Source organism: Bufo bufo, chromosome 3 (genome assembly GCF_905171765.1).
Source record: "Bufo bufo chromosome 3, aBufBuf1.1, whole genome shotgun sequence".
NCBI lineage: Eukaryota > Metazoa > Chordata > Amphibia > Anura > Bufonidae > Bufo > Bufo bufo.
The window spans coordinates 226,980,835-227,008,561 of record NC_053391.1 but is presented as its reverse complement, the minus strand read 5'-3'; the positions used below and the strand labels follow the sequence as shown (position 1 = coordinate 227,008,561).

Here is a 27,727-nt window from a genome sequence, read left to right as displayed (position 1 = left end):
TTACCTATCTTCAATCTGCGCAGGCGCACTGAGAGGCGGCCACTGACTCGGCCGCTCCATCCTCAATGCGCCTGCGCCGATGACGTCACATCTACACCCGGCGCAGGCGCATTGAGGAGCGAGCGGCGAGCGAGTGGCCGCCTCTCAGTGCGCCTGCGCAGATTGAAGATAGGTACGGCCGCGGCGCAGGCGCCAGATATTGAATGAAAACAGGCAGGGCCAGCAGAGAACGATTCCGTTCCCTGGCCCTGTCAATCACAATGCGGAGGGGGGCGTCATTAGGATCGGAGGATGCGGCTGCTACCAGCAAGTAGCCGCCCTACTTGCTGGTAGCAAGGTAATTTACATATTATAAAATAGCGCTTTATCAAATTCTACTGAACAAAATTATTATTTTACTTATGTATGCAGAGATCGCAGTGTAGGGATTAACAAAAAAAAAAAAAAAAAAAACACGGTTTGGTGGGCTGACAGAAGCCCTTTAAAGGAGTTATCCGGGAATTTATATCGATGACCTATCTTCTGGATAGGTCATCAATATCTGTGAGCACGTTGGCCTCTTCCTAGTCCATGTGACATTACGGTACATCAGTGAAATGGCCTAGTTGCAACTCAGCCCAATTACAATGCTGAGCTGCAATACCAAGCACTGCCATTATACAATTTACGCTGAGCTGGGTGGCTGCCTGAAACAGTTGATTGTGGGGGTGGCGGGACTCAGACCCCTGCCTGGGGATAGGTCATCATCATCAATTCCTAGATCATCCCTTTAATCACAAAGCAATCAAATAAACACCTACAAAAATGCTTTAAAGTTACATATTTCGTTTTAGCCTTTTGGTAGGAGCGAATTTAGCTTCACTAGGTTTCTCAATGGTGACCATCTATTTTCTTCCTCATTATCCTTATAGTCTACAGTATCCAACACCTGCCATCTGAGATTGCGGAAAGAGCCCATCAGATTTACAATGTTTAGCTTTATCTCCTTCTTTCCTCAATTTCTTCATGAAGTATAAGGGGGACATTTAGCTCCTAGTAGTTTTGACCCTTCATATATGCATTTCCTCCCCCTGGCCCGAGGTTTCTTTCCGAAGCATCTTTGCTATAACAATGATAGCAGAGAAACTTCAGACCTCAAATTGAGTCAGTTGCATTTCATACTATGAGGCAAAGTTCACATGGCAAAATCAGCAGCAGAAAAATCAGTGACAGATTACTAGCTGAAAACCGGTAGTCATATTTAATTTGGTGGAGGCTTTAGAGGAGTTTTTTTTACAAGAGTATGAGAAGAGTATTTGGTTGAGGTTTCTCCGCTTCCTCATTGACATATATGAAACCCAGTAACATGTCACTTCAGGCGTTTTACAAATCAGCAACTGAAAAAAAAAATATCTACCATTGTACACAAGGTGTAATTTTTAACATTAAATTCAATGGAGAAACTGTTGGTGAGTTTTGAATGTGGATTGAGCAGTAGAAAATGCATTTTCAGCTGCTGAATCAGTGGCAGATTTTAGCCGGGTGAACATACCCCGAGAGCATGGGAAATTATAATATATGTTCAGGGAGCAGATGAATATTGATGGACAACCAATATCACCTGATTTAATGTGCGATTGTGATGGCTTGCTGTGTAAATCAGAAATCTGTGGAAACACTCACATAGAAGACATGTTGTTTAAAAAGGTAGGGTTTTTACCGCTCCTCTCATCATTTCCATTTTATTCTGGCAACTCTGGTGAACCATGTATCTGGCCCTATTTTTGTGGTGGTACCACAGCTTGGCTCCTTTATGAGCCTTAGAAAGCATGTTGGCCAGATATTGCATTTTAAAACCCAAACCTCTTGAACACCAGTTGCATTTCTTCGATGTAGAAGTTTCATTAACTCCTGATGACCTATCCTTAGGCTGCTTTCACATGATCATGTGTGGTCTGTGATCTATTATGCAGTGAGTTTGGTTCATTTTAGCCATGAGTGGTCCAAAAAAAGGTGGTCGTCGCGAGGAATGCCTTTCAAAGACCATTCACTGCAGGGTGAAAGCAGCCCAAGGACTGAAGGCACCCACACTAATGACCTGGTTTTCCAAGCACCAGTGCTGAAACCAGGCACCAGAACCACACAACTCTGTTCATGGTTTTGGCTTTGTTGGAACTGCGAATTACTTTAGTCATCTACACATACCCTCCAGTATATGCCAATAAAAGTATTAAAATATTTAAATTAAGGGACCTCAAGGTAGCCCTTCTTTCGATTTCTTTTACACACCAAGCACAAAGAGGCATCAGTTTCTCAAGTACTTTACATTTGAAGGTAAATCGAGCCAGGAGGAATCGATTTCAACATCCCCATTTCCTGGGATAAGTGCCATGTACTGTATATAGGGTAGATATCTGGGAACAAGAACATGTTAGCTAAGAATACCTAGAATGACCAAAACGGCTATGAAAAGCATAGAACCAACTGTGTACAAGTTCAGTGGTACTAGAACTATTCAACACTTGCTTACTTACTAGGCTAAAATAAGCAGAATGGAAACCAACAAGATTTCTGATAAATAGAATTGGGGGAGGCACAAGCCCCCCGTTTCTCCTCCCTGCACAACTTCTGAGCTTGGCAGTTTGCATTGGCCCTGCAGACGTGGAATAGAACAGCAGGGCACATGCACGGCCACCAGTCCATACAAATTCCTCCTGTGGTTGTGCATGGACTTTTGTTCCCTCTTTGTTGATTTTGAAGGTCCCAGCAATCATTTAGCATCTGTCCTGTAGATAGGTGATGAATGTCCTCTGTGGGACAACCCCTATAACTTTCATCTAAGGCCTCTTTCACACTTGCGTTGTCCTGATCAGTCGTGCACGCCATTTGCCGGAAGTGCCCGCCGGATCCGTAACACCGCAAGTGAACTGAAAGCATTTGAAGACTGATCCGTCTTCAAATGCGTTCAGTGTTACTATGGCATCCAGGACGCTATTAAAGTCCTGGTTGCCATAGTAGTAGTGGGGAGCAGTATACTTACCGTCCGTGCGGCTCCCGGGGCGCTCCAGAATGACGTGATCCATGCGATCACGTGATCCATGAACGTGGGGCGCCCTGACGTCACTCTGAAGCGCCCCGGGAGCCGCACGGACGGTAAGTATACTGCGCCCCCGCTCCCCACTACACTTTATCATGGCAAACAGGACTTTAGCGTCCTGGCAGCCATTCAGAAAAAGCTAAACGTCGGATCCGGTAATGCGCCGAAACAACGTTTAGCTTAAGGCCGGATCCGGATTAATGCCTTTCAATGGGCATTAATTCCGGATCCGGCCTTGCGGCAAGTGTTCAGGAATTTTGACCAGAGCAAAAAGCGCAGCATGCTGCGGTATTTTCTCCGGCCAAAAAACGTTCCGGTCCAGAACTGAAGACATCCTGAACGGATTTCTCTCCATTCAGAATGCATGACGGAACTCTATGCCGGAACAAAACAACGCAAGTGTGAAAGAGCCCTAACCTGCATCTGGTCTCTTTGGCAACAGACTACAAAATGATTTTTTTTTGTTTTTTTAACAGTCTGTTGTCAAGGAGACAGTGATAAAGTAACAAGCAACAGAATTTTAAAAAGGCATGCAGCAAAAAAAGGTCACCGCAAAGTCAGAAAAGTAAAACACATTTAGCATAAAATTGTTTATTGCTGTAAATAACTGAGGAAATAGCATGCAAAAGCTTTGTGCATCCTCTTTAAAAGCAAATACAGACACTTATCTTCTGTTGTAACACGAACATATATAAATGAAGGTACATAAAAAAGGACACATATAAATATACACTGAATATACAACGAAAAGTGCTTTTTGTAGGATTTGTCATAGGAATCCCCTCTCCTCTCATTTGTATGTACATCATCTTTATACAGGGGTCATTCTCTTTTTATAAGTATGTATATATTTATACAACAAAGCATACGAGGCAATTAAGAGGAAAAAAAAAAAAGGCACATAAAATTAACATGTAAAATAAGAGACATGGCAACTCAAAAGGAAAAACATGATAAAACATTTAAAAAAAAAATGTTCTAGAAGAATACCCTTCAACATCTTCTCTACTGTGGAATAAAGTAACTTAAAAAAAAGTAGCTTACAAATGCTATATACAGAAGTAACTTTTACGACACTGAATCGGAGCTTAGAAGCGGCTTCATGAGACTGTTTGTAGGCAACATGACAGGAATATGCACACTCACAGGTAGCCACCTTGATACATTTGAGAAATTGGCTGCCTGGTACCTGGTCTCACAGTGAATGTCAAGCCTTGCTGGTTTTTATCTTGTGACCTGGAGAAAGCAGAAAAGAGACATTTAGAAGTAGAACACAATATTATACCTTTATGTGTGTAACACTCAGCTACTGCAGTATCTTGTAGAAGTTTAGCATTAAAGGGGGGTGCAATAGGAGTTACGTGGCTGAAATAGCTCTGCCTAAAGAAAGAAAGGTGCCTACCTAGTCACCAATGCCGAGGATATAAATTCCCTCTTCTTCTGATCCCCTGAGGGACAGAAGTGCGACACCTCATCAGTTATCTTGTGGACCACGGCAGCTGTCTACTGGCCTCAACAGTCAAGTGCCACATACGGACATGTCACTGCTGAGGCCAATGAATAGCGTCAATTTTGGGCCTTATTCACACAGCCAGTGTTTGGTCAGTGATTTCCATCAGTGATTGAGAGCCAAAACCAGAAGTGGGTCTAAACAAAGAACAGGTGCAGAACTGCAGATCTTCCCCTTATACCTCATTTCTGTGTAGCCTTCACTTTTGGTTTTGACTCACAAATCACTAATGGAAATCACTGACATGTGAATAAGGCCTCATGCACACGACCGCGCCTTTTTTTGCGGTCCGCAAAAAAACAGAAGGCGCCCGTGTTGCATTCCGCAATTTACGGAACGGGGGCGCCGGCAATATAAATGCCTATTCTTGTACGCAAAGGGCAGACAAGAATAGGACATGTTATATTTTACTAGCGGGGCCGTTGAAAAACGGCAGCTCGGATGCGGACCCAAACAACGGTCGTGTGCATGAGGCCTAAGGCCTTATACATGAAGACAAATGAGACGCCACACTTTCAGTCAACAAGGGACCAGAAACAACGTAGATGTAACTTAACACTTGAACAGAGCACCAGTGATGAGGTAAGTTCATTAGGCAGAGAAGATTCTGCCATTTAACTCCAACCTCGGTGGGGTTCAAACCACCCCTTTAAATCTTAAAAGGGTTTTCCCATAATCAACATTTAGCCACCAGATACCTGTCCACTATCCCTTGCAAACTCAATAATGGTCTGGTTGGAGGATAAATATTCCTACTGCCAGGGCCGTTTGAAGGAATTTGGGGGCCCCAAGCAAAATACACATGGAGGGCCCCCCCCCCTCCACACCTTACACACGCAAAGCTTACAGGAACCACAGTATAGCCATACAGTTTAAGTTCACCCACACTTTATATAAATAAAAAAGGAGGTTTACAGTGCAAATACTGCTGTTGCATTTAATGTGCATGAAATTTGAACATTTTCAACAAATGTCCTACTTAGGCCTCTTTCACACTTGCGTTGTTGGGATCCGGCATGCACTTCCGTTGCCGGAGGTGCCCGCCGGATCCGGAAAAACGCAAGTGTACTGAAAGCATTTGAAGACGGAACCGTCTTCCAAATGCTTTCAGTGTTACTATGGCACCCAGGACGCTATTAAAGTCCTGGTTGCCATAGTAGGAGCGGGGGAGCGGTATACTTACAGTCCGTGCGGCTCCCGGGGCGCTCCAGAATGACGTCAGAGCGCCCCATGCGCATGGATGACGTGATCCATGCGATCACGTGATCCATGCGCTTGGGGCGCCCTGACGTCACTCTGGAGCGCCCGGGGAGCCGCACGGACTGTAAGTATGCTGCTCCCCGCTACACTTTACCATGGCTGTCAGGACTTTAGCGTCCCGGCAGCCATGGTAACCACTCTGAAAAAGCTAATTGTCGGCTCCGGCAATGCACCGAAACGACGTTTAGCTTAAGGCCGGATCTGGATCAATGCCTTCCAATGGGCATTAATTCCGGATCCGGCCTTGCGGCAAGTGTTCCGGATTTTTGGCCGGAGCAAAAAGCGCAGCATGCTGCAGTATTTTCTCCGGCCAAACGTTCCGTACCGGAACTGAAGACATCCTGATGCATCCTGAACGGATTACTCTACATTCAGAATGCATTAGAATAATCCTGATCAGGATTCTTCCGGCATAGAGCCCCGACGACGGAACTCTATGCCGGAAGACAATAACGCAGGTGTGAAAGAGCCCTTACTCTCCCCCTCCCTGTTTTTTTTTTTTTTTAACTCCCTACCCTACCTTAGATAAGTTCCTAAGTTAATTCAGTCCTCCGGCTCCTTCCCTGGACCCTGTAGCGTGGCCGAGCTCCTCGCTCTCTACCTCCAGTCCTGGCTGTCACTCAGTGCGGCCGGGAACCGCGTGGTACAGGTCAGGAGATTCAGTTTCCTGTTCCCGGCCGGACTAAAAGGAAGTGAGCACTCAGTGTACACTTCCTGTCAGTCCGGCCGGGAACAGGAAACTGAATCCCCTGTTCCTGTACCGCGCGGTACCCGGCCGGACTGAGTGACAGCCAGGAGGTAGAGGAGGAGAGCTCGGCCACGCTACAGAGCAGCAGTCAGCAGAGGAGGAACTCGGGCGGTAACCAGGAGCTCTCTATAGAGCGCCCAGGCGGCTGCAGCCTTAAAGGAAGCAAAACAAGCACCGGCTCTGCTTGGCCCCGGGCCCCAATCAATTGCTTGTTTTGCCTGTCTGTTAGCGACGGGCCTGCCTTCTGCATGCATTAAACCACTCTGAAAGTGTGTGTTGGAGGGAGTGCCACAAACAATATTTTTATTGTGTGGTCGAGTAACGTGGCTTTGGTACCTGCGGTCATATAATACTTAAATGACAACACATACGATCTTTTGTACAATTAACAGTGATCCTTCAAGTTTCTTGATTTGACCTTAAAAGCGGATTACATATTTCACAACGTCTAGACCCCATTGTATCAAAAGAAGGTAGCAGGGATCACCACACCATCTTGCATGCCTCTTCCTAGCATCCCGCCCACACTATTATGGGAGAACATGCAGATTGCACGTTGACGAAACACAAAAGAGAATGTATGAACAGAGGATACCCCAAAAGGACAATGGAAAGAGCCTGCAAGATTGTCTATAAGGATTGGGGTGCACCACTTGTTGATAACAGGAGGGCACAAGCCCAAGGAAAACATGGATTTAATACCTTTCTCACTGGCTTTTAGCAACGATTATCTAGGTTTTGTCGAAGTCATAGATTTTTTTTTTTTACTAGTACTTTACTAAGATAAACCTATGCAGTTTGGAGCTAGGAGAGGACATTAGCTTGGCATTTTTAAAACCAAAAATTAGGAAATACAAAATGGTTTCTACATTTGGGGTTTTGGTAGGTGCCAAGTATGGACATCTGGTTCTAGCGATGTAGAGCAGCTACCCCATATGCTGTATGTCCCTTTTCAAATGCCGTGCACAGAGCACAACCTAAAATACAGCAGATGTACAATTAGGAAACCAAAAAAATAAAATAAATAATATCCGAACATAATGGCGGAAGGTGTAAATCCAAATTGCTTTAACCCATCAGTGCTTGAAAACATTTCTTGGCGCACAGAGGGGATCTAACTACCTTCTAATTCCACAGCACAGAATAGGTTAATAGAGCCATTACAAGTGGGGACTAAACAAGAATGTGAGTTGTGCTTGTATATACCTAACATGGAGCATAAAACATGACGGTTAATTGGGTTAGAACGATCTATAGCGACGGCAGAGTGATTAGACAGAGGGATGTCTAATCGCTCCTTCTGTCCTACAAATCACCCCCTACAGGGTGCCAACTGGTTGTCATGGCAGCCAGGGGACTTAGTCATGTTACACCTTGTAATATTTGTGGTAATAGAATGCTGGTAAAAAAAAAAAAAAACACACTTTTCAAAAATATTAAGATCAGAATCAGTTTTGTAATCTATCCTTCAACAAAAATATGGAATGAAATAAGATCATGCCTGTTCTCAAAAAAAAAAAAAAAAGGCTTAAAAATAAAATTGATGGGTGCAGATTAGGGACAACACAATTTAATTTTTTAGAAAATGTTTTCAGTTTTTAAAAAAGATTTTTTTTTTTTTTAAAGAGAACATAATGAAAAATGTTTACCATATACATTTAGGATTGTTGTAATCATATAGGACTTAAACGGTGTAAAAACACTGAACAATTGCTGAATTTAGTTTTTTTTCCCCCATTCCACAAATTATATATATATATATATATATATATATATATATATATATATAATTTTTTTTTTTTTTTACAGTTTTTCAAGAAATGAAGTGGAAAATTAAATGACATTAAAAAGTTCAACTCTTCCCACAAAAAACAAGTCCCCATATATGGTAGCCAAGTCATCAGGAAAATTATGTTATGGCCTACGTTACGAGCTAAAAAAAATAAATATAATTTTTTTTTTTTTAAATTGTCCTTGTCCATAATTTACAGTTTTGCACTTGTGTACACAGCTCATATGCAGACCTGTGTTACAGATACACATACTATGCGGTCCTGGGCGAGTCCTACTGCTTAGCTGGCTGGTCACCAGTAGACTCAATTCCTTTTGCATTCTTTGCAGTCTAGTTTCTGTATCACTCATGAAAACTGTGATTTATAAAAGTCATAATTTACAAATTCTCCCCTCACTGCAGTGGAAAAGCCTCCTGGAGTTCATCATATTCGGCACAGCCCATTGGGGATCCGGCCTGTTAGGGGCATTAGTGCCTGGACAAAAATAAAAAATAAAAGCTTGCACTATAGCATTAAAATCTTCCAGCAGAGGAAAAGCTTGCTGGAGTTTGTGGTACAGTATCTGGCATACCTGGAGAGGGTCAGGGCACCAACCAGGCCCCATTGACTATAATGGATGATGGGACTCAGTGGGGATATGGCCTGTTACCAGCATTAGTGTTGGGATTTGGGTGGACGGACAAAAAAAAGCGTTTGCAGAAGTTTTGTTTGTCCGATTTCCAGCACCATTGCCAGAAACAGGCCAGATCACCACTGGGTTCCTTTATAGTCAAAGGGCTCCCACAGGAAAAAGCAGTATCCAGCTATGCCGGACACGAACACTAGTGTGCAACTAGCCTTAGTCAAAACCACATCATTCACTCTTATGTGTTCACTACTATGCTTAACCTCAGGCAGAAACAAAAATGCATTAACATAGAATGCAAAATGAAAGGCAAACACCTCCCAGCCCATATAGTCGTTGAATAGGCTTATGTACACAGTATGTTTCCAGCACCTGTATGTACTGGGTCATCCTAGTGCATATGAAACTTATACACAAGGCCAGCAATGTACACAATGACTTAACGGGATAGGGCATGCGACTGCTGCTGCCAAATGCCGGATACAGACACAAGAGAACCGGACCGACGCTGCAGAGAACGGTGCTGGAGAAAAAGTGTAAATTTTTTTTTTTATTTTAAGCCATTTTAGGGCTAGTCTGAGATTTTTAAATTATCCTGGCCAACACCTTTAAGTTTTGTAAGTTGCAAGGGGAGGCTTCCATGGACTGCACATTTCTTTCCAAGCACACCCCAGAGATTAGTGCCAGACCGTTCACACTTTTGATAATTTTTAACTTTGTCATGTTCCTCAAACCATTCTCGAACTGTTTTTGCAGTGTGGGGGGTTCTGAAAGAGGCCACTGCCATTAGAGAATACCATTGCAATTATAGGGTGTGAGTAAAATGCAACACCGTTTAGGTAGGTGATGTAACATCTAAATAAATACCAGGGCCCAAGAGTTCTTAGAACAAAATTGCTAAGACCATCACGGTAAATTTACCAGCTTGCCCTCTTTCCATGCTACACCCTTGTGCCATCTCTTCCCCATGTAAGCTACACACGTGGACCCAGTCATCTACAGGATATAAAAAAACTAAGAGATGGCACAAGGGTGTAGCATGAGAAGACTAGGTCACCTTCTTTCATTGCTCAGTTCCGATACTCATATGCCGACTATTGTGGGCACTTTTAGAAGTGGACAAGGTTTAACGTGATCATTCTGATCAGTTCTTGGATAAACCGTTCCATGCACAGCAAGGCAAGTTGCACATACAGTAATTTGCAATATAGTAGCTTTTCTTTGGAACCCGTCCAGATGAGATAGCCTTCACTCTCCATGCAAATCAATGAGCATTGGGTGCCCATGTTCCTAATCCATCAGATGCCCTTCCTCGCTACTAACCACTGCATACTAGGAACAACCTACAAGACCTGCTGTTTTGAAGATTTTCTATCCCAGAGGTCTTACCGTCACCATTTGGCCCTTGTCAATATCGCTCGAAACAGAAAAATGGCGCTTGCCCATTTTTCTGTTTCCAGCACATCTACTTCTTACTCCTTCAAAGATGCCAATGCAACAAGATAACCAAGGTTTATACACTTCACCTGTGTGGTTTTAATGCCAAGGCTGGGTGGCGTATACTCATTGGTAAAGTATTATACTTCTGGGTTCACTAGGGTTGTGATCTCCACCTCCATAGCTATTGAGAATGGAGGTGGAGAATCTAGATCACAACAGCAGACAGAAACCAGCTATATTAAATTTCACTTACTCACACTTGCAGGTCACCCACAGCTCCACACAGAACAAGGAAGTAAGACTTTTCGGGGCCATCTGAAAACTCACATCCTAAGCTTTAATGTGCTATCAACTGGCGATTATTGAAATTAGTTGTCCTGCTATATATATTGATGACCTATCATCAGAATAGGTCATCAATATCGGATTGGTGGGGGTTCGACATCTGGCACCCCTGCCGATCAGATGTTTGTAGAGAAGGTGGCGCTCCATGTGAGCGCTGCTTCCTGATCATTACACTATGTGTCGTCTCCTCTGGAGTGCCGGTGTAGTGTAATTAATAGTACTCGCTCCATCCACTTGAGAAACTGAACTGTTAGGCCACTTTCACACAGTCAGGGTTTCATCAGTGATTGTGAGGCAAAACCAGGTGCAAATCTTTCCATTATACCTCATCTCTGTGTAGCCACTACTCCATGTTTAGGCTCACAATCACTGATGGAAATCGCTGATCAAACACCGATTATGTGAAAGCAGGCCAAAGCAAATGATAAAAAAGTCATGTGAACCCAGCCCTGGTCATGTTATGGACACAAGTACCCAGCCCATTACAGTACTGTTATCAGAGCTCTGTCTTCTAACAATATCAGGGCTAAAAGGGAAAGAAGGAGGAGAAGGGGAAGCAGGAGAGGTGCAGTATGTGTGAAACTAGCACAAGGAAGTGAGAGGCTCGCCTTATTAATCCCTAAAGACGCATGATGTACATGTACGTCATGTCCGGCCGGGACTTAAAGACCATGTACGTTATGCTGATCTGGTGGGTGCAGAAGCTGCGCCCGCCCGATCAGTGGCAGGGGTCCGGCAGTCACTGATAGCCAGACCCCTGCTGTATGCGCCGGCATCAGTGAAAACACTGATGCCGGTTCATTAACCCTCGCACTGTCACGGTCAGATCTGACCGCGGCACATGTGGGATCGTGCCAGGAGCGGGGTGGCCATCGTGTCCCCATGCTGCTGTGACAGGGACCCAATGGCAGGGAAGGCAGTCAGATGCCTTTTTAGGCATCGTGGCTGCCTTCCGTAACAGCCTGTGAGATCCAGCCCCCTGGATCTCACAGAAAGCAGGCTGTAAGTGTATTACAGTGTGTAATACACTTACAGAAGCATTGTGATGCATTGTGAAGGGATCAGACCCCCAAAAGTTGAAGTCCCAGAGTGGGACAAAAAAATAAATTTAAAAAAATAAGAAAATAAGAAAAAAGTAGACCTATTAGGTATCGCCGCGTCGACCGGCTCTATAAAAATATCACTTGACCCAACCCCTTAAGTGAACACAGTCAAAAAAAGCTAAATAAAAACTGTGCTAAAAAAACATTTGTCCCCTTACAGCACTAAAAGTGCAACACGAAGAGATCAAAAAGGCGTATGCCCCCCAAAATAGTACCAATCTAACAGTCACCTCATCCCGCAAAAAATGAGCCCCTACCTAAAAGTATCACATGACCTAACTCCGCAGGTTAACACCGTAAAAAATAAAAATTATTATTAAAAAAAGTGTTTCAAAAAAGCCTTTTTGTCACCTTACATAGAAACATAGAATGTGTCGGCAGATAAGAACCATTTGGTCCATCTAGTCTGCCCAATATATCTGAATCCTATGAATAGTCCCTGGCCCTATCTTATATGAAGGATAGCCTTATGCCTATCCCATGCATGCTTAAACTCCTCCACTGTATTTGCAGCTACCACTTCTGCAGGAAGGCTATTCCATGCATCCACTACTCTCTCAGTAAAGTAATACTTCCTGATATTACTTTTAAACCTTTGCCCCTCTAATTTAAAACTATGTCCTCTTGTGGTAGTTTTTCTTCTTTTAAATATGCTCTCCTCCTTTACCGAGTTGATTCCCTTTATGTATTTAAAAGTTTCTATCATATCCCCTCCCCCCTATAAATCACAAAAAGTAATGCCAAGCGATCAAAAAGTCATATGCACCCTAAGGCTACTTTCACACTAGCGTTCGGAGCGGGTCCGTCTGATGTTTCATCAGACGGATCCGCTCCTATAATGCAGACGTTTGCATCCGTTCAGAACGGATCCGTCTGCATTATAACTTAGAAAATTTTCTAAGTCTGAAAGTAGCCTGAGCGGATCCGTCCAGACTTTACATTGAAAGTCAATGGGGGACGGATCCGCTTGAAGATTGAGCCATATTGTGTCATCTTCAAACGGATCCGTCCCCATTGACTTCCATTATAAGTCTGTACGGATCCGCTCGCCTCCGCACGGCCAGGCGGACACCCGAACGCTGCAAGCAGCGTTCAGGTGTCCGCCTGCTGAGCGGAGGCTGAACGCTGGCAGACGGATGCATTCTCAGTGGATCCGCCTCCACTGAGAATGCATTAGGGCCGGACGGCTGCGTTCAGGGCCGCTTGTGAGCTCCTTCAAACGGAGCTCACGAGCGGACACCTGAACGCAGGTGTGAAAGTAGCCTAAAATAGTACCAGTCATCTCATACTGAAAAATAATGGCGCCCCTACATAAGACAGTCACCCAAAACAAAACACACACACACACACACACACACACACACACTATGGCTTTCAGAATATGGAGACACAAATATATTTTTTTTAAATGCTGTATTATGTTAAACTGAAACAAACAACCCAAAAAGTTGTCATATTTGGTATTGTCGCGTCTGTAACAACCTGCTCTATAAAAATACCACATGATCAAATGAACATTGTAAGTGACAAAATAAAAACGTTGCCAAAACAGCTATTTTTTGTTACCTTGCCTCACAAAAAGTGTGATATAGAGCAACCAAAAATCATATGTATTCTAAAATAGTACCAACAAAACTGTCTTCAAACGTGATATGGTAACTTAAATCTGCCCTCCAAAAACCATATGGCGTTCCTTCTTTCTGCGCTCTGTGCCCGTACAGCAGTTTACAACCACATATGGGGCGTTTCTGTAAACTACAGAATCAGGGCAATAAATATTGAGTTTTGTTTGGCTGTTAACCCTTCCTTTGTTACTGGAAAAAATGGATTAAAATGGGAATTTCAGAATTTCTTGTGGCACACCTAAAGGGTTAAGAAAGTTTGTAATATCAGTTTTGAATACCTTGAGGGGTGTAGTCTCTATGGGTGGTTTCTGAACTGGTCCTTAAAAAGTGGGTTTTGGAAATTTTCAAGATTTGCTTCTAAACTTCTAAGCAGACTTGACGACTTAAGCTGTATACCTTCCCCCTCCCCTTCCTTTTTTCCCCCCATTACCTACCTAATGTTTATTCCTCACATTATTTGTGATTATTCATTATCATTTTATTATTCTGTACAATAATTATTGCACATTTGACATTAAGAGAAAGTATCACTCTTTTACTGAAAAAAAAGAAAAAAAAAAAAGAAAAAAGAAACACTTATGATTTACACTCTTCAATAAAAAAAGTGTTTTGAAACTAAACTTCTAAGCCTTCTAATGTCCCAAAAAAAGAAAATGTCATTTACAAAATGATCCAAACAAGTAGACATATGGGAAATAACTATTTTAGGAGGTATCACTATGTTTTGAAAGCAGAGAATTAGAAATTCTGAAAATTGTGAATTTTTCTAAATGTTGGGTAAATTTGGTATTTTTTTTTATAAATAAAAATGAAATATTTTGACTCAAATTTACCACTGTCATGAAGTACAATATGTGATGAGAAAACAATCTCAGAATGGCCTGGATAAGTAAAAGTGTTTTAAAGTTACCACAAAGTGACATGTCAGATTTGCAAAAAATGGCCTGGTCCTTAAGGTGAAAAATTGCAGGGTCCTGAAGGGGTTAAGCTAACAAAGGCACAACTATAGGTAAATGTGACAACCAGTGTCTGAGTCCATGTGTTGTTGCTGCATGGACAACCTTAGCATCCGACGCTCGCCTCGCTAAAGGATAAGTACTGGAAGCAAGATTATGGGAAAATATCATTACACTGAATCCTAAAATTGGACAGCTCCAGGTGGAAATGACCAGCAGAGAATTCGGAGACAAAAAAATAAAATAAATAAAAATCGAGAAGTCATTCATTGTGGTGGTGCTCAAAAGGCATTTCAGGCCCATTCTTCGGGTTACACAAAAGACAAACAAATTACATATATTCAAGTGCTCTTTAGATACAAGTCAGACCGAGCGATCCAGCCGCAACAGGTGGTGCACAAATACATACTAAACATGCTGGAATTGTATTGATAAGTGTATGATATACTATATGCAAAGCTGAAATACACGATGAGCAGGGTTTTTCTATATACTCCGTATGCTCTTAATTGATGATCAAAGTGTTGCTAGGTGACCATCAACAGGAAAACAGCGGACCAATCACCAGCCACAAGCTGAACCCACATGTCAATGTTGCCAAGCAACCTGTAAATAACATGAGAGCCAGAGAACTGGTTTAGGCACCCCTATGGGTACAACGTTTCAACCCGAGTTTCACCAACCTGTACATGGGTTTGATCAAATGGTCATTTATCTATGGCTGGGGTCAGCAACCTTCAGCTGCTGTGAAACTACAACTCCCACCATGCATACCTGAAGTGAAAGGGAGATTCTGTGAGTTGTAGTTTCAGAACAGCTGGAGTGTCAAAGGTTGTGGATTCCCGATCTATGGACCTTACACTGAAGGGGATAATCCCAAACAGACTCAAGTCAAGTCAACATACTGAGGTGTCAAGACCTTGAACAATATCCTGGTGCTTAGTAAACGGAGGCCGATAAAGACCAGGGCTGGGACTATCCTTACGATGTTCCTAGAGTTCTAGGATAGCTCCAGATACAGACAGCAGAGACATGAATGCTACAGGAGCCCTGTGAACACTTCTTTGCTAGTAGAACCACAGGAGAGTTTTTGATGTGCATCTGAGTATATATCTATAGATGACAGAAACCACATCCGGGGGTTGGTCTCATATTTTTATGTTTAATATCTAACAATATGCAAGTCTAAGTAACCTGAAGAGGCCATATCGACCACCAAAATGAGTGGTTGTTAGAAGACCCCCACAATAAGGACTCCTTGGATTTCATCTCCGAATACTCTGCTGGCCCTTTGCACCTGGGGCTGTCCAATCTTGGCATTCGGTGGAGTGCCATTTTCTCATCTTCAAATACCATCTAGTAAGAAGCCATGCGCCTGTCCGCCCATACGTACACCACAGGACACATTTTTATCAACTAGACGTAAAGCAGTCATAAATCAATTGCAGCGGAGAATTCAGCTTATTTTCCATTCTCAAATCTCAAACAGCTGACCGGCAGGGGTCCCTGGGTGTCCCACTGATCAGATACTGAGGACCTATCCTGAAGATGTCAGGATAGGTTATCAGTATTAAAATCTTGGAAAACCCTTTTAAAGTAGAAATGTAGCTACGCGGGGGGCAATGTATTAAATGATTTGTGTGAGTTTTCTGGTGTATGGAATCTGTACTTCCACTAAAATCAGCGACTTTACTTCTCCCATCACTTTCAAAAAAGTGCCGAGAAACATGTGCGGTTTGGCTGGGCTGTTGGTCCGACAGATTTACTGTCCATAGCAGAGGCAGATCATTTGTTGATGTACCACATTTATTAAATCAGGGAGAGTGAGTAGCGGGGGTATGCGAGTGGTCACAGCACAGCTCTCCAGCTCCGAACCAGGAAGATCCCAACGATTCTACACAGTTATAGACAAAACCTTACAGAAGTGATGCAAGGTAAGGAACACACCCAAAATGCAGTCAGACAACATTTCTGACAACACTAAAAATACACCCATAGGTGCTGTACAGCGACTGATTTGTTGTCACTCTGTCTGGGGTCAGCCAGCGACTCCTGATGATGGGAAGTGACTGGCACATCTTAAGCAACATGCCACCAATATCTGAGGAGACTATCTGCTTCATCTGTCATGTCTAGAGAGAGTGTCACCATGTGATGCAATGCCAGCAACAGCCTACAAAAGGTGGCAGAGGGGGCGTTTCTCTTCAGGGTTAGATTGTAGATTACAAGGTTATTCACTGAAACATTAACCCGTTGGTGGCCTGAGCAATTCATCATTTTACTTTTGTCTTTTTCCTCCTATTTACATAACCATACGAAGGCTTGTTTTTTGCAAGAAAAGTACCGTAGCATTTTTATTTTATTTTTTAACCATTTAATTTAAATAATAATAATAATAATAATAATAATAATAATCTTTGTGGGGTGAAATAAAAATAAAAATTAAGCCATTGGGGAGATCAAAACTGGTGAAAAGGAAAACTGGCTTTAGTTGCCCATAGCAACCAGAGTCAACCTTTTATTTTTCAGAACTGCTTTGGAAAAATTAAAGGAGCAATCTGATTGGTTGCTATGGGCAACTAAGCCAGTTTTCCTTTACACCAGTTTTCATAAATCCCCCCCAATGGCTGACTTTTTTTTATATATTTTTTTATTTCACCCTCCATTCATTTCTATGGGGCCGCCGAAGATAGTCAGGCGCTGGCTCGGCCATTTCCATAGGGCCCATAAAAGTGAATGGGAGCGGTGGCCGGTCATGTGATGTGCACTCAATTGACTTCTATGGGGAAAGCGCTAGGTGGTGGCCGGACGGGAGTCCTTCAGCCACCATTTTGGCCGGCTCCGTTGTCAATATAGGTACAGATCCCAGCAGTGGGACCCGCAGCTATGAGACAATGGGGGCATATTATAGCGATATGCCCCCATCGTCTCAGATGAGACACCCTTTTAATAGGAGGTATTCCATTGTTCAATGGATCACCATTAATTAGTCGGTGGGGAGAGTTGGTCTCATGTAATGCTTTATTTCACCTAGGTTAGCGCTGCTGGAGAACTGAACTATTGCCGTTGAGGTCCCCTCCAGATTTTACGTTCATAACTGTTTCGGCTTCTGTTTTTTTCCCTAAAATAATTCATTTTACTCAAGATCTTCAGATCTAAATCAAAGGCGCAAGATGTGATATTAGCCCGTTATAGGTCATTGTAAATAATTTGATACAAGCACACTTACCTAGTTGATGATTTTCCCATTAGGTTATCAGAGTTTGGAGATCTGTACTTCATATCAGTCATAGATGGTCCCATTCGGCTAATATTTTCAGTAGAGAGTCTCCTTCCTTGAGGAAGGTATCTTGATGTAGTGTTGTATCGTCGTGGATCTGGAACCATACTAGAGCTAAACTGTGAATGCATGTAAGACATAGGCATAGCAGAAGACCTTATGGAGCTTGTATTTAACCCATAGTTCCTTAAACTCTCTGGTTCAGGCATGTACAGTCGTTTCTTAATTAGGGAGCTCCTCTGTGGCTCTCTGTTGGGTCCACTACTATAATGGTCACTGGAGTAACTATTGAAGCCACTGCTGCTTGTGGTTGACAGAGAAGCAAAAGGCTGAATAACGGAATTATTTCGATCATTATTTGGAAGTAAATCAGACTGAAGACTTGTTCTGTGATCAGAATGATATGATCTGTCTTTTTGCTCCATGCTAAGCAAGTTACTACGTGATTCTGCTGGACTATTCATGAACTCTGCTGGAGGTGGTATTATTCCATATTTAATTTCATTATTCATCTTTTGGAAAGGAATAGGTGAAGGAAAACTGGAAATATTAAAAGAAGGGGATTCAGTTGAAGTTGGCACAGTGTAAGAAGCATAATTATCAAATGTCGATTTTGGCTTCAAATATTCTTCTTGCCTGTCAGTGGTAGAAAGCAGTAGGTCAGATGACTTATGAACATATGGTACACTGGAGTTATCACTCGAGTTCTCAGAATGTCTTATATCAGAAGACTGGAGCTTTTCCGCTCTCCAGACTGATGGAATTGAAGAGCCTAATTTATGGACAGAGTTAAATGTAAAGCTGGTAACTTCCTCCTCAGCAAGTGGTCCTACATTTTCTTTATTGGGAACAACAAGAAATGTACTTGCTTTCCTCTCACTAGCTGGAGAGGGAGATGAACTTGTAATGAGCCCATTTGTAACAGAAATTTTGGGAAGATTTCGCTTTTCTACAGAATTTACTTTCTGTGCTCGCTTCTGTGCCGCCATAAGTAAAGCCATTGGAGAACCTCCTTCAACCTGTCCTCCATTGACAGGTTGCTTATTCGAACTTTCAGCTGTAGACATGGGAGGTTCTTGCTTCACAGGAGGTCCTGAATTAGCCATTTCAGTAGATGGATAAACACTTTCCAGGTTTAGGCTAATATCTGTATCTGGTTTTGCAATTACTACTGGCAGTTCATTTAAGGTACCATTTTCAGTTGATAACTTAATACCACGATGCGGTTTGTAGGTTGGAACGGAGCTATTCAACACATCTATACGTGTGTCTTTTTGAGTGGAAGCTACTGGCGGTGAAGGAACAGATCTCTCAGTTGCCTTCAGAATTTTGCTCTGTACGTCTGAATATGCAGGCTTTTCTGTTTTGCGACTGGGGCTTGCTGGTAAATAATCTGGCTCAGGAATGTGAATATCCATTTTATTACTTTTAGGCAACCATTCAGAATTGTCTGCGTCACCTTCATCCCTCTCAAATTTAGCAGGTAAAAGAGGCACTTTCAACATTAATGAGTTCACCAAATTATTTTCACCTCCTTTCGATTGTGAATAATTTCCACTGGAATTCTTGTTTGGCTCCAGACCTAGACGTGAATTTTTAGGTGGCTGCCCCTTTTCATCTTTTTTTGGAGAGAATAACGCTTCCAGTTCACCCTTTATCTTTCCAACTCTGATTTTTTGCTCATCATCAACACTTGGAGAAGAATTTGTCTGAGCAGATCTAATCTCTATAGTCTTTGGAATATTTTTAAGTGTCTGCTGTTTTGCTTGCAAAGCTTCCTGCAAAGGTACTGAACCAAACAGACCAAGAGAGCTTGGTAAAGGTGGAGGTGCAGGTGGTGCTTTTGGAGGTGGTGGTGGAGGAACAAGTGATGGGGGTTTTGGAGTGACAGAAATGTTTTTTGGCTTTGGAGAAAGCAGTGGTGAAGGCATACGTACTACTGGTGAAGAATCAAGGGGAGGAGCAGGTGGTGGAGCTGTAGAGTTGAGGATAGGTGAACTCTTTGGTGGTGTACTGTTTTTCACAGGCAGTGGAAGAGGTGTTATCAATTTCTGATTTGGTGGAATAGTCATTGGTAATGGAGGTGGTGGTGGTGGAGCCATTGGAGGTGGTGGAGGAGCCATCGAGGGTGGTATGGGAGGCTGCTCCACTGCATTTTCTAAACTCCCTGCTGGTTGTGTTTTAACTTCATTATCTATTCTAGCCAACGCCTGAGGAAATATATCCATCTCCTTTCTTGTCAGAGAGTTATGTTGAGACCCATTTGAATGTGATAATAAAAGGTCACTTACAGGTTTTAGCGAAATTATTTTTACAGTAGGCTTTGAAGTTTTCTGTATCTCCTGTGTGTATCCATGTTTGGTAAAGGTCAAAGTATTTCGTTCAGTACCATATTGGGAATATTTTTGCCCTTCCTCACCTTTTGCTGGAACATATGTTAATTCACTTATTCTGTTATTAAGTTTGTAGGGCTGTTTTGGCTGATTCTCCTTAAATATTGATGCAGATTCAGCTTTCTTGTCATTTATAGCATTGTCATTCTTAATTTCCTTGTTTAATTTCACATGTGGATTATGAAGAATGTTTGGGTCATCTGCTCTAGAGCCTACTGTGTCCATCATATTAGTTGATTTTTCTATTCTATGATCAGAATTTTCTAAGACATCTGGAAGATCTTCCATTATGAGCATGGATTTTCTCTTATTCAAAGTATCACTGAGAGATTGCTGCCCTTGGTTGGATATAAAAAGTCTAGCTTGAAAACTTGGATTAAAGGTAGATGCTAGTGGAGATGGAGGAGCATCTTTGGTATAACTATGATTTTGAGGTTCTTGCAACTGTATTGACGATATTCTGGTTGGAGCTGGAGGAGGTATTTTAAAGGACTTTGGCAAAGTGGATCGAGGGTCCCCATCAATGTTGATCTGCCCTTGGTTATATTGTAAAGCAGCAGGATTTAAGGTGAATCTATTGGGTAAAGTCATGGGTAAGTCTTTTGACACTGCATTAAGACCCGTTTCAGATTTCCATTTCGCAACATTATTTGTTGAATGTGGTTCAGTTGTAGATATTGCAGACTGATCTGTTGGCAAAAAAATAGGTGGCACAAATGCAGAAGAATTTGGAGTGGGTGGTATAAAGTCTGGAGGACTTGGAGAGGATGGAGATGAAATAGCTGACGAAGGAGGACTTTGTGGTGGAGGTGGAGGTGCCATTGTTGGAGGAGGTGGTGGCGGCATATTTGGTGGTGCAGGGATCTCCTCATGATAATCACCATAATAATTAGTTAAACGAAGATCTCCAACAGAACTGTACATTCTGTAGTTTCCATTCAGCTTTGAGCCATTGCCTAGAAACCAAAATAAATACTTTAATGAAAGCATATTAAAAATATAATAAAAGATAATCTGAAAGCAAGTCAGTGCAATGAAATGCAATCAAACTGTATTAGTACTATTTAAAAGTATTTTGTCACCTATATTTCTTAACAGTTAAAAACGTGCTATTGTTTCCTAATCTGCCATTTTCTGATTATAGACTTTTTAATTGTAATGTCTGTTTATGGGATTATGGGGCAGCCATCTTGCATGAGCAGCATGCTCATATGTAGACTGGATATGAATCTTTGATTTCTATGGGAGTGTTTTATGCATGTAATATTGGAGATATGGCACTCAATATCTGGAAAATTTTTGCTCAAAACAAGTCACTTTATTGGTGCAATAAAATATTTAAAATGTCATACAAAGTACGTAATTTGTGCAGAATTTAAATAACATAATAATAAAAAGTCACAATCGACAATATAAAAAATCACTTATAGTGTATATATAAACACACATCAGACAGCAAATGGGTACTTGTCTATAATCTGATTGAATAGGTCCAGAAGGTTAAATTCTCAACACTAGAACACTGAATGTGTTATTGCTCAATAGTTTTCAATGAGAAATGTCACCGTTGATTCGGTATATATCACCGATTATCATTATTATAGTGCAGTCGCAGGATTTTCTGATTTAATAATAGGAGTTATTCCGAATATATATATATATATATATATATATATATATATATATATATATATATATATATATATATATATATATATATATATTCGGAATAACTCCTATTATTAAATCAGAAAATCCTGCGACTGCACTATAATAATGATAATCGGTGATATATACCGAATCAACGGTGACATTTCTCATTGAAAACTATTGAGCAATAACACATTCAGTGTTCTAGTGTTGAGAATTTAACCTTCTGGACCTATTCAATCAGATTATAGACAAGTACCCATTTGCTGTCTGATGTGTGTTTATATATACACTATAAGTGATTTTTTATATTGTCGATTGTGACTTTTTATTATTATGTTATTTAAATTCTGCACAAATTACGTACTTTGTATGACATTTTAAATATTTTATTGCACCAATAAAGTGACTTGTTTTGAGCAAAAATTTTCCAGATATTGAGTGCCATATCTCCAATATTATTTGAAATTCTTTACTTTCTGGTGTTTGGAGTTTACACCTAGATATTGAGCACCTCTCCACCCTACGGAGCAGTAGAGCCACTCCATTTTTGTTAAATTTAAGTGTTTTATGCATGCTCTGACCTATGAATAGGTTTCTGTGCAGGGAGAAGGTGAACTTTTATATTATATGGATAGATAGAGTAATGTAAGACTTTGGCGATTATCTGTTTATCATTTATTTCAATGTCTATAACATTAAAACCCGATTTAAACAATAGGTCATTTTGTGAGGACACATTCATTTTAAATTCAATAATTGTACATTTAATGTCACTTTAACATTAGACATACTTTTCTGCTCTGCACCATTCCAAACCTTGTGTAATACACGTAGTAGGAGTTAGGCCTCCTGCACACGGCCGTACCCATATTGCGGTCCACAAAATACGGATACCTTCTGGGTGCAATCTGCATTTTTCCTACTTCCATCACTAGATATGACTATTCTTGTCCGTAATATGGACAAGAATAGGACATTCTATAATTTTCAGAACGGACAAACAGATGCAGACAGCACATGGATGACATCCATGTACAGTCTGTATATTTTGTGGACTCCTAGAAATAGAGTAATTTGGAAAAAATATGGATCAGACATGAATGCAAAATACGGTCACGTGTATGAGGCTTTACATAGAGAGAAACGGGGGGGGGGGAACATACCTATTGAGGCATTGTCAATAAACCCTTTTGGAACCGAAGGTGTCGGTACAGCTAACACTTGAGACTCTGCGTTCTGAAATGAATAAAATAAATTCAGGCCCAGGCACACGTTACACATCATTAACTAATCATTGTCCACTAATCTGTCATTTGTAAAGCAAGTAATAAATACATCATTGTGCTAAAACAATTTGCAAGACATACAACTCTCAGGGTTGCATCATAGAAAATAATAACCTGCATAAGGTCATCATTGACAACTATGCACTTCTAGTTTTCTGAAGCCAGTATGTGGAAGACCATCACTCACCCTATAATGATGAAAACCATTCGGTCCTTACAGTTCCTGGAGACCAGGATCTGCTAAAATGGGGGTACAGTTTCCATCACAATCCCAAACAGGGTCCTAAATTTCTGCACCCTCAGATTCAGAGCAAAGAAAGCAGCACATTACAGCTATCCCAATATAGTGCAGCAACAAGGTTTTTGCCAGGTGGGGGTAAACCAGCACGTGACCTACTAAAATGCTGATTTGATTTTTTTTTTATTTTTTTTTTTAAAGCTATTGAAATTTGGGCTTTTCACCCACCAGTGACTTCCATTTTTAAAACATTATGGAGGCTATGCTGGTTCTCCCTTTTCTTCCATCACATAGCAGTGTGCCCATTTACATATAAATCACAGATCAGCTTCCGTTGCCGCTTCATTCATATTTGGTTAATCAAGAGGAGAAGTCAGACAATCAGACTCTACTCTTTCCTTGTCCAGATGCCTGCTATCCCACCAATCCTTGGAGCAGGATGACTACATTCATTACTTTGCAGACACTCAAAGTATTCTGGTCCAATGAAGTGGACAGTAAATAAGCACATAGCACCAATAATTGTACCTAAGCTTTTGTCAAGCTTTTTGACACCTCTGGGACCCCCACCTAGACTGTGCATATGCCATAGATCAGGCATGCTCAACCTGTGGCCCTCCAGCTGTTGTAAAACTACAACTCCCACAATGCCCTAGTGTAGGCTGATAGCTGTAGACTGTTCAGGCATGCTGCGAGTTGTCGTTTTTCAACAGCTGGAGGGCCGCAGGTTGAGCATGCCTGCCATAGATGGCTAATATGAATAAATATTTTAATAAAGTGAAATTTGGGCATCCACAAAACCGTTGCTCAAATATCACTTCCTGTCTCACACTGATCTCTAGCAGCAGAAATCAGTGGTGAGGAAGAGCTTGAGACTCTTGGGTGCAAGGAAAACTTGTATATACAGGAGAGCAAATCCTGCACTTGTGGCCCGTTGCTAATGGCGATCCCCAGCAAAAATGCATACAGTGGAGGATGCCCGCAGTGAACCACAAGTACCACAATAAACATCCTACACAAGATAGCAACTATGTGGATGTGATAACCAATATAGCAAAATAATAATATTAACAAAGACAGATGCACTCTGCGGTCTTCCTAAACCCTCAAACTGATGTTAAAATTGAGAGATTAGCCAACATATCCTACTGTGGACCTCACACTCCTGTAATTCGCCCACTGGCCCCTGGCATTGCCCATACGGCACAGGCAAGTGAGCGTTAGGTCCCGAGCTACTTGAGAAACCTTGGCGCGGTGCTCGGGCTCAGACATGTCCTCCAAGTAGGATATGTTGGCTAATCTCTCAATTTTGACATCAGGGTTTAGGAAGACTGCAGAGTGCACCTGTCTTTGTTAATATTATTTTGCAAGGAAAACTTGCCCGCTCTTCAAGCTGTCAAGAAGCTCGCACTCACATTTTGTGACAAACCAGAAGAAATGGAAAATATGATTAAGAGCTCATGCACACGAACGTATTTTCTTTCCATGTCCGTTCAGTTTTTTCCACAAAAATAAATAAAATAAAAGAAGTTACTCCATGTGCATTCTGATTCCATATGTCCTATTGTTGTCTGCATCACAGACAAGGATAGTACTGTTCTATTAGGGGCCAGCTGTTCCGTAAAATACGGAATGCACACGGACGTCGTCCATATTTTTTGGGGATCCGTATTTTGCGGACAGCAACATACATACAGGTTGTGTGCATGAGCCCTAATCCACCAAAAAAGAAAATATACTGTAGAAAGATACTTACACTAGTAGAAAAATTAAGCGTGGGTCTAACCCGGGGACCTGGCCGCGATTTCAAAGTTGCAGTGCCAGAGTCATCAAGGAATGCAAATGAATTATGAACATCTAGAAATTATAAAAAGAGAAAATCAGAAAAAGATTAGAACAAAAAAGTTTTGGCTTCAAATATATCAATTTATGTGCTAAAGAAATACTTTAAGGCGATTTTACGGTGAAGCCAGGCATTACAGCAGTGGTAATCTGATTCATGGATGACAACATGTAACAAATAAAGACTTTTTTTTTTATCCCATTCTCAAAAAAATGACTTAAAGGGTTTCTGTCACCCCGCAAAACTCTTTTTTTTTTTTTTTGGATAGTTAGATTCCTCATAGTGCGATATAGGAGAATATAATGCTCTTACTTACTTTCATGCGGCCGATTCTTTATAAAACGAACTTTGATAATATGTAAATGAGGGCTCTACCAGCAAGTAGGGCGTCTACTTGCTGGTAGCTGCTGCAGAAATCCGCCCCCTCGCCGTGTTGATTGACAGGGGCAGCCGTGATCTCCTCCTCCGGCCGGCCCTGTCAGTAATTCAAAAATCGTGCGCCTCGCGTCATTCGGCGCAGGCGCTCTGAGATGAGGAGGCTCGTATCCTCAGCACTCCCTCAGTGCGCCTGCGCCGATGACATCACCGAAAGAGAAGACGTCATCGGCGCAGGCGCACTGAGGGAGTGCTGAGGAGACGAGCCTCCTCATCTCAGAGCGCCTGCGCCGAATGACGCGACGCGCGCGATTTTTGAATTACTGACAGGGCCGGCCGGAGGAGGAGATCACGGCTGGCCCTGTCAATCAACACGGCGAGGGGGCGGATTTCTGCAGCAGCTACCAGCAAGTAGACGCCCTACTTGCTGGTAGAGCCCTCATTTACATATTATAAAAGTTCGTTTTATAAAGAATCGGCCGCATGAAAGTAAGTAAGAGCATTATATTCTCCTATATCGCACTATGAGGAATCTAACTATCCAAAAAAAAATAATGAGTTTTGCGGGGTGACAGAAACCCTTTAAGAGGTTGGCCAGTTCCTAAAAGAATCTGTAAAATGCTACAACCTTGTGGGCACTAGCACCGGAAACCCCAAAGCCCCTAATTTTCTTACCCGAGCACCGTGGTTCAGTGACTGCCCATGGAATTTGACTGTAAACAGTGAACACTGGCAGCTTCCGCGTCCATGGTGGAGGTCACATGCTACTCTCATACACAAATACAGGAAGCTGCACATGCGCTGAATGCTTTCAGCGCAAGTGCAAAAGAGAATGCTCTTGGGGCAGTGGTCACCATTGTCCACTGATTACAATCAAACATTGGGCAGCAGCGGGCACTGAACCTGCTTTTGTAAGAAATGAGAGGACTTTGGGTTACCTATGGCATGCTTTTCATATGCTAGTCTTACCAAAAGTGCACTGGAACAAAACGCTCTATGGTATTTGTCTGACCGAAATCAAGCATTTATGCCGGAAAGCATACGCCTCACCTCCGGATCCCATTATAGTCAAATACAGATCCAGCGGTGATCGGTTGAATCTGGAAATGCCAAATCCGGTGAATGCTGTTCTCTGCCAGAAACCTGTACTGGAGATGTGAACGTAGCCTAAGCTAGGGAGTCCAGAGTAAGAACTACTCTTAAGATTAGCATTCCTCTCTGGCCAAGGACACCCCTCTATTACTATAAATTCATATATTTCAAAAGAACATAGGAAAAAAGGTTAACACGCGCAGAGCTTATGGTTACTGAAGCTTCAGTTCTAATCCTTCTCAACTTCTTGGCTTATGCTAGCCATTTGTAGTGCAATACCCTACCCTAAAAGTAGACCTTCTAGCTTTACCTTTCTAAACCGTTTGACGGCCAGAGGTCATCAAGACCAACTGGATTTGAAGCAGATCCACCAGAAGTTTGTGACACAGATGCTCATGATATTGTCTGGGCCTTAGCCTTCACTCATCTTCTACTTCTCTTTCTAGTTGATTACCACACTCTCAGCACTTCGCACTTACTTATCTACTGTCAAATCATATCAATCTTTCTCGGCCTTTTGGTTCAAGCCCACTTCAATTGCACCACACCTGCGTCTTGAGATGACACGCTCTACGTGCAGCTAGCCATCAGCTCCGAGACGTCAGTCTAGCAGAAATGTTTGACATTTTTATTCAGCTTCGAAAAACAAATATTTTCTACAGATAGACAAGTCAGCCGTCATTGGCAACGTTCAGACTAACACATCGTATGGTCTGTTTAAAGGAATGCTGTGCATGTACATTCCCCAGTGCCTCACCCTAGAGTCCAAGCTGTAACTTCCACATAGTCAAAGTAGATGTTCCTTCAGTGGAGTAGCCAATAAAGATTGTGCTCAATGACCATGTTTATCCCCTCAGAGGCCGCCCTACAAGGTAATACCATAATTAGCCTATGTCAAAACTGATGAAAGGTCCCCTTTAAGGCTACATGTACACGACAGTGAAAAAAAAAAAAAGTCTGTTAATGTTAAATGTCAATTTTTAACGGACGTTTATTTCACTGATGCCTTTCTAAGAGATGGACGTTAAAAATTGACCCATTCAAATGTATGGGGGCAGTCTATCAGTGAAAAACGGACAAGATAGC

At 42.0% G+C, this 27,727-nt stretch overlaps 1 protein-coding gene across 1 annotated transcript in view; it reads right to left on the bottom strand.

Annotated features, from left to right (window-relative positions):
• Window positions 1-3,661: 3,661 nt before the first annotated feature.
• The window catches only part of C3H6orf132 (chromosome 3 C6orf132 homolog), a 38,043-nt gene continuing 13,977 nt past the window's right edge, over window positions 3,662-27,727 (bottom strand). The window contains exons 2-5 of the mRNA XM_040424026.1: window positions 25,088-25,188; window positions 22,971-23,043; window positions 17,711-21,110; window positions 3,662-4,312 (exon numbers count right to left, since the gene is read on the bottom strand). Of these exons, the coding sequence (XP_040279960.1) occupies window positions 4,219-4,312; window positions 17,711-21,110; window positions 22,971-23,043; window positions 25,088-25,188 (3,668 nt within the window). The 3' untranslated portion in view covers window positions 3,662-4,218. The remainder of the gene's footprint in view (window positions 4,313-17,710; window positions 21,111-22,970; window positions 23,044-25,087; window positions 25,189-27,727) is intronic.